General features: G+C 42.2%; 1 protein-coding gene across 8 annotated transcripts in view; it reads right to left on the reverse strand.

Annotated features, from left to right (window-relative positions):
* Nucleotides 1-438: 438 nt before the first annotated feature.
* mecom (MDS1 and EVI1 complex locus) overlaps nucleotides 439-8,470 on the reverse strand; it is a 94,110-nt gene continuing 86,078 nt past the window's right edge. For all 8 annotated transcript variants that reach the window (XM_035534402.1, XM_035534401.1, XM_035534398.1 and 5 more), the window contains exons 13-16: nucleotides 7,578-7,722; nucleotides 4,709-4,945; nucleotides 4,373-4,544; nucleotides 439-3,380 (exon numbers count right to left, since the gene is read on the reverse strand). In XM_035534402.1, the coding sequence (XP_035390295.1) occupies nucleotides 3,252-3,380; nucleotides 4,373-4,544; nucleotides 4,709-4,945; nucleotides 7,578-7,722 (683 nt within the window). In that variant the 3' untranslated portion in view covers nucleotides 439-3,251. The remainder of the gene's footprint in view (nucleotides 3,381-4,372; nucleotides 4,545-4,708; nucleotides 4,946-7,577; nucleotides 7,723-8,470) is intronic.

Raw genomic sequence — 8,470 nt, forward strand, 5'->3', positions numbered from 1 at the left:
AGCAGTGACCTGGGTTCAGCGTTGTGCTGATTTTGGCAGCTACTGTGTGTGTGTGTGTGTGTGTGTGTGCGTGCGCGCGCGCGTATTTGTGTGTTTGCCTGTGTGTATACATACTAATAAGGCACTTTATATCACGAGGAAGTTTGTCATTTTATTTATTTGTTCATTAGTTGTTTTTCTCTTGCATGTGTATTTTCTGTGTGCGCATGTACGTTCGTGGCAGCGTGCAAGCGCGTGTCCGTGTGTTAACGTAATAAAGTCACTTTTAGGCTGCAACTAGAAGTTAGAAAAAGCACGTTACAGAGAAAGAGAATAAGGCCAAGATGAAATAATGTGAGAGAGAAAGATAGAAAGGAAGGAGAGCAGGTGAGAGGACACACAAGAGACAGAGGAGGCAGGCTGCAGAGGAAGAAAGACATGGTGGAAGTCCAGGAGAACTCATGGGTCTACACTGGAGTCCTTTATTTCTGAGTAGCTCCTCCCACATTACTGATTTGAAATGCAATACAGTTACATCGTAGAAAGCATTAAAACAAAGTACCTCAACTTGCCAATTACTCTTAAAAATGGGATTATAAACAACAACAGCAAACCAAACAAAAACAAAAATAGAAAACAAATTGGAATGTTCTGGTCCTTCAGAATGTGAACGAATAAAGTCTGCTATTTATCATAGACTCAGCACCACAAATCAACAGAGACCCAAAACGTCACACAAGCTTGCAGACAACCGTAGAAAATGTCATTTACAATTCTAAGCCAGACTGATCATGCGTTTTTATGAAGAAGTATTACCAGCTGTTTTTATTTTCTTTTTTACTCCCATTCCCTCCATTTTTAATATCTTACAGTTGAATCAATAAACTTGTCATACAAAAAAAAAAAACCCTCTAAGTAATGACTATATCATTTACCAGTTTCATTAGAAGTATAAGACGGAATGAATGTTTAATACTATCTGGCACGCAGACATACTGTATTCTACAGACTCCAGCCGACTGTGGAGTCACTCTCCCGTTTTACCAAAAGGGGGAGCGCAAGAGCAGTGCTATTCAGTAAACAAACTACAGTTTGTCAAGAAATAAATACACCTTTCAACATACACAGCAATAACATCAACAACATCAACCAAGAATAAAAGAAAGACAAAAGATTAAAAAAGTGTGTACTGATTGTCTAGAAATGAACGACACAAGAATGGAACAGCTAGCGACTAGCATACAGGCTATTTAGTGGTATTATTGACCGGCTAAAGAAGAGGATTACCAAGGAAACGGTAGAATGCCCTTCACTCAATTTCTACAAACATCAGTACTTCTGCTATTTATTTTCTCAGTTTAGAAAAGAACAAACAAAAAAAGTATTTTAATTTTTTTACAACCTTTCTCCAAAAAAAATAAAATAAAATAAAACCAAAATAACAATAAAATAAAACCAGAAACAAAGCAAAAACATATTTTACAGAAAACATCTCTACTGTCATTGGACAGCAGAGGTATTGGGCGGAGACCAGGTTGACGATGCAGTGCTTTCATTGGACAGAGTCGGAGAATAGTCACACACTCTCCACAGCTTTACATCTTTTCAAAAGATTAGCATGTGTACAAGAGAAGTTTCCACATGACCTCTTATGGTCCCATTACTTCTTTTAAATATATTACAATAAATTTAAATGCCAGTTGCCCACTGTAAGGTATCCTTTAAAAAACGACTGACTCATTGTTTGTGTACTAGGTTTAAAGGGAGTAGAACCAGTATCATAGCCTCAGATCCCAGACACTTCCAGTAATGTCCTTTATCTCCCCTGATGTTACAGTCTGGAATGGACTTTGAAATGCTATGCTGCTGTTCTGTAGTGACAATGAATTGTGAGTTTGTGAAATTCATAACTGTGAAGCCTTATAATTGTTTAACCGATTGAAGATTATATACATATAAAGGAAGCAATGCCCAAAATATGCATTTACATAATGTAGGCAATAACGTGTAGGACACTGTTACACAGAAGGAGTTAATATGTTGAATGTGTGTGGGTATGACTTTTAAACACTCCATGTTATTAGTGTCTATAATTTGTTAATCAGCTTGATCTGTGTTGATAAAGGTCTTAAATGATCATCATAAAACAGTGAGAAAATGCTGCTTGTAAATATCAAAATATATATTAAAAATTCATCTGGAAAGGATATTTTTGGATCTGCTGACTAGCACCTGACGTTTGTTCTAAGCTCCAGATGTTTTCCGATCCTAGAACGCCCCTGTCATGTTTGTTAACATAAGGAAGCCGAAAAGGAAGCCAGATTCCTTGACCAATCAGAAGGCTGGCTATCCAAGTAGGTGACTGTAAGGACCAATCAGGAGGCTGGCTATCTGAGTAGGTGACTGTAAGGACCAATCAGAAGGCTGGCTGTTGAAGAGGGGTGACTGTAAGGACCAATCAGAAGGCTGGCTGTTGGAGTAGGTGACTGTAAGGTTTCACACTGTGGTGCAGACGGAGGGTGGGGTGTGGTCAGAGTAACAATAAAGGCATGATGTGGCACCATGACAACAAGTAACACACTTCACAAATATACACACACGCACACACACACACACACACACACACACACACACACACACACACACACACCTTTAGAAGAGATTGAAATTCTGTGTGTATCTGATTGATCATGGTTGTATTTTTTGTGTAACAAAGTGTGTAATTGGCCGCATACATTCACAGATACTGTTGTTGTGATCATTGTTTTCATTTGGAAGACTCTTTAGGAGATTGTACGAGGCCTCCAACAGTTCTAAACAGGCAACCTGGAGATATTCAACACACAAATCTCTACAATGAAATAACAACCTATCCCTTGAAACACCAGCTGACATTGCTGTGCAAAACCTGGACAGAATAAATATGATTATTATTAATGCTTTCATTATCATAATCATTATGTGTCATTGTAAATTACCATCATTAAAAGTCAATAATTTGAATAAAATCAATCAATAATTTGTCAAGTTATTTAAGGGAGTAAAATTACTGTATATCGATTGTGTGTGTGTGTGTGTGTGTGTGTGTGTGTGTGTGTGTGGACCACGGACCATGACAATAGTGTTTCACAATAACAAAGCACTCTATCCCCCAGGGAATATGGTTCTCTATCTGCCCAGTCAAGGCCAGTAGTTTGGTCCTAGTGCCTGTGTTTGGGGTCAGAGGTCATAGGTCATGGTTGGGAGGTCACTGGCATAGGCATTGGGGGCCATCATACATGACTAAGAGACTGGATGGCGTTGGATTCGGCCGTGCGACCAAGAGCATGCCATATGGAGGTGGCATGTGGCGTGGCAGGTAGCGGGTCCTTATCAGCCAGGGACAGCATCATAGCATAAGCCTGCAGAGATACAGAGACAAACACCCATTCAGACAGACCCACAGACAGCATCATAGCATAAGCCTGCAGAGATACAGAGACAAACACCCATTCAGACAGACCCACAGACAGCATCATAGCATAAGCCTGCAGAGATACAGAGACAAACACCCATTCAGACAGACCCACAGACAGCATCATAGCATAAGCCTGCAGAGATACAGAGACAAACACCCATTCAGACAGACCCACAGACAGCATCATAGCATAAGCCTGCAGAGATACAGAGACAAACACCCATTCAGACAGACCCACAGACAGCATCATAGCATAAGCCTGCAGAGATACAGAGACAAACACCCATTCAGACAGACCCACAGACAGCATCATAGCATAAGCCTGCAGAGATACAGAGACAAACACCCATTCAGACAGACCCACAGACAGCATCATAGCATAAGCCTGCAGAGATACAGAGACAAACACCGATTCAGACAGACCCACAGACAGCATCATAGCATAAGCCTGCAGAGATACAGAGACAAACACCCATTCAGACAGACCCACAGACAGCATCATAGCATAAGCCTGCAGAGATACAGAGACAAACACCCATTCAGACAGACCCACAGACAGCATCATAGCATCCACACACACACACACACACACACACTCACTGTCTCTCTCTCTCTTTTTCTCTCTCTCACACATGCACACAAATTTTCCAAAGATAAAAGCTATTTCCCAACAGATTGCTTGGGGTCACACAGACAACACTAATTACACTCTAATTGCCTCATAATAACAACAGTAATTATTAATGAACTAATTAGTAACATATGATAAGTAATTAATTAAACCTTACAGTACAGTCCGATTGGATAATTATCTTGGGGCATATTACTAACTGAGATTGATTCTTGGAAGTAGCTTACTTCTGACAGCCTGGTAAAATATATAAGAAGCAATTCTTTATTTAAAATATCTGCCTACGCATGTTGCCGTGACAATACCTGTGACTTCGATTTTCTGTACAGTGGTTGCTTTACAGCTTCAGTCAAGTGGGCGGAGCCAAATCCAGTGACATCACCATCGCTGAGCTCTGTCTCTTCCATGCTGAAATGGCGGATGTGATCAAGTGTAGAGAAACCGGTATGCTCTTCATCCTCTTCATCCTCATCAAACCTGGAGGAAGCCGACGGTCATGGCATATCTATTACAAAATTATGTGTCTGTGTGTCTTTGTATGACAGCAACAGAAATCTGAATGAACTTAGTAATTCATTTTTTCTAAATGTATGTTTAGAATGGCTTTGTGCATATGTGTGTTTGTGTGTGAAGAAAATCACCTCTGTGGTGAAGATTTGCAGTTCATATCCAGATGGTTTGGCCCATCAAAGTCTAGGTCATCCGTGATGCCATCACCCAGGTTGTTCGGCGGAGCCTTAATACCGAGCTTGCCAACAGCGTCGCTATGCTCTGCTTCCTCTTCCTCTGCCCCATGCTCCTCCCCTTCCTCCTCCTCAATGTCATGTGACCCCTGATTAGTGACAGCTTTGTCCCCCACAAAATGGCTGTCATTCAACCTATCAATCATGAGGAACAAAAAACCGCAAAATAAACAAAAAATAACCTTTATGTTGCGCTGGAAATATGAGTTTGAACTCCATTACACTCCATGTTCGAAAGCAATGCCTTATTAATTGTAGCTGCTATTAGTTAGATAATAAATTAATAATATATTATCTGAGTTCACAAAATGGTTGACAAAGGCAATTATGAGCAAAACCACATTTAATGTTGCTACAGAAACACATTGTGATGTGCATGAATGGAAGTATGAATGTATTTGCATTGTTTGTGCATCTGTGTGTGTTTGTGTGTAAATATGTGTGTATCTCTGTGTCTATGCAGGCCTATGCTATGAAGTTGTCTGTGGGTCTGTGTGTGTGAGCCTGACAGAGCTGACAGTAGGGCATTTACACAGCTTGTCTCATTCTCATTTATTTTCTTCTCTCTCTCTTTCCCCAGTGGAAGACCTTGTCTCATTCTTTTGTTTATTTTCTTGCTTTATCTCATATTCATCTAATAGGGCAAATATTTAGCTGACAGTGAGAGCAGAAAACTGCCAAACTGGCCGTTCCCCATCTCTGAGATCTCTCTCTCTCTCTCTCTCTCTCTCTATCTCTCTCTCTCTCTCTCTCTCTCTCTCTCTCTCTCTCTCTCTCTCACACACACACACACACATACACACACAAGAGTGAGAGGGCATGGGAGAGACAGGCACATTGGCTGAAACACAAACACAAAACCTAGAGGAAATGGGTTAGAGAACTGCATTACAAGTGATGTACTAATTATGGGCCTGGAAGTCTCTCGTCAACTCCCCAAAAATACACATCACCTACCGTCTCAGAGAGAGAGAGATGGAGAGAAAGAAAGTCTAAATTGTAGGGGAGTTTAGATAAACGCCCCTGAGAATATCTTTAAATCTAGGCTCTGTGATTAACAATAGGTTGTAGAGCAGGAAATATTGGATTTGAGAATAAAGGGCAGGATTTGCACATACACATGCAGAAGTGCTCTCTCTCTCTCTCTCTCTCTCTCTCTCTCTCTCTCTCCCTCTCTCTCTCTCTCTCTCTCTCCCTCTCTCTCTCTCCCTCTCTGTCTCTCTCTCTCTCTCTCCCTCTCTCTTTCTCCCTCTCTCCCTGTCTCTCTCTCTCACACACGCGCACACACACGCGCACACACACACACACACACACAGTAACATTACTTGAGAAAGACTGACAAAGAAAGAAGCAAACATGATGAGACTGGCTGAACTGAGGGCAACTGAGGCAGAAAAATGACAATGAGATACATCATCGGCCGACAAACAAGACAGAATAACAAATGAACAGAGTGAGAGAGAAAGCGAGAGAGAAAAAAGGGAGTGAGAGGGACAGAGAGGCTATGGCGTGATGATGAAAACAGATCGGTTAATTAAAGGGGGGAGCAGTGGTAATTTGTGGAGGATAAAGTATCTATCAGGAGCAGTCACTTTGACAGGAAACACTCCATGACCCCTGACCTCTACCCCTACACCTACTTCCTGTTCACAAACACATGTTGGGACCAGATGTGGGCTGTTACTAACTGCAGCCCCCCCCCCCAACACCCCCCCACACCCACCCACCCACCTACACACACACCCACCCACCCACCTACACACACACACACCCACACACACCCACCCACCTACACACACACATACTCCACAAACCCGATGATTTACCTCCCATACTCTGGACTATTTTAATGAGAAGGGGGGGGGGGGGGAAATCAAACACAGGCCTGTTAGATTTCTATCTGCCTCTGAATCTGTCTGACAGCCAGAGCCAGGCCAGACACACACACACACACAAGTGTGCACGCACCCAGATGACGAGAACCACTCAGAGTTCTAGCCAAGCTGATGATCATCGCAGTGAAACGATTAGTGCAATAATCAGACCCAATTATGCGTTTCCAGGCAGCTCCGCTCAAAGAGGCAGGAGTCAGCAGTGTTACTGCACGTGCTCACAACGAACCAATCGCTGAGCACGTCCACCTGGAGACTGAGCTGCCTGTCTTTAACTCTCACAGGCCATCGGTGACAGGGTAATTAATAACACACACACACACACACACACACACACACACACACACACACACACACACAGATGAAGGATGAAGGTTAATTAATAAGGTCTGAGGCGGTCTGTGCACACTGGTGTTTGTGTATAATTACTTCTCCATTCTGTGTATTGCCTCCAGCAACCAGTGTGAACTGAAGACTGACAGACTAATGGACTACAGTGTGTGTGTGTGTGTGTGTGTGTGTGTGTGTCTATGCGTATGAGTGTGCAATGCAAGTGAGTGAGTGTGCACTGTGTTGAAAAGCCACGTTGATCCATGAAGGCTTTTGAGATTTTTCTGATACTAAGGCATCAGGTTACACTTCAAAAGCTCCCTGATTAAAAGATTTCATACAAGTTTCATAAGTGACTCATAAATCACTACTGACCTTCCCAAAGGTGCTTTTTTTCTGGCTGTTATTCTTTTGTATGTCTCCTTATTGTTTCAATTTAGTAGAAGCTCTTAAGTGCTATGTGAATAGAATTAGCATGATCAATAGATTTTTTTGTATAAAGATGAAGTTTTTGTGAAGATGGTGAGGATGACGATGATGTTTACCCTTCGTCGGAGTGCGGCGGTGAGCCGGCACGCTGGCTGCTGTTACTGATGAAGTTGCGGATCTCGTTAAAGTAGGCGTCTTCCTTGTCGTCCAGGATGGCACTGCCGTTGTCCAGCTCCGACTGAGGGGACGACATCGCTGTGCCTGCACACAGCGACACGCAGTGATGCGATGGCACACTGACGACATGCGCACAACTGCGTGGAAGCGCGTGTGAGGGGGTTTTGTGCATGTGTGCGTGGTTCCAGATGTTTCTGTGCACACGGGTGTCGGTGAGTTACCTAAAACTCGTATTGGACAGGTAAAAGGGTTAAGAACAAAAACATTTTGCGGGCAGAACCTCGTGTGTGTGTGTGTGTGTGTGTGTGTGTGTGTGTGTGTGTGTGTGTGTGTGTATGGTCATGGAGTTATGCTGAATTGCACATCTGTGTATTTAAAATGCAGGTCCTAAAATGTATTGAGCACATATCTCCTTGAACCAAGGCCAAGGGAAACCAAAAGTGATATGTGGCATTTTACCTATCCTGAATAGTGGGACCGCTTTTATATTGCGTCACTTAACTGTCACTGTAAGTCCTTACAAGAATACAGTCGAGGACTTTGTGTATGCGAGTTTGTCTGTGTGCATGTGCATGTGTGTAGTCTGTTTTTGTTTTGTCTTGTTTTTGTTTGTGTATGTTATAGCCAATAAATTATTGTTTGTAAGAGTGTGTCTCTGTTCTGTGTGATTTTTACCTGATAAACTGGCCTTATATTTTGATCCATGCATTTGTGTACAACAGGGTGTATGTTTCACTCTTGAATATATATTGTGTGGGTGCACATAGAGGTGTGTTAAGACTTGATAAATTGCTGTTACTTTGTACTGTGTATACTGTGTGTGTGTGTGTGT

The sequence above is a fragment of the Electrophorus electricus genome, chromosome 15 (genome assembly GCF_013358815.1).
Source record: "Electrophorus electricus isolate fEleEle1 chromosome 15, fEleEle1.pri, whole genome shotgun sequence".
NCBI classification, from domain to species: Eukaryota; Metazoa; Chordata; class Actinopteri; order Gymnotiformes; family Gymnotidae; genus Electrophorus; species Electrophorus electricus.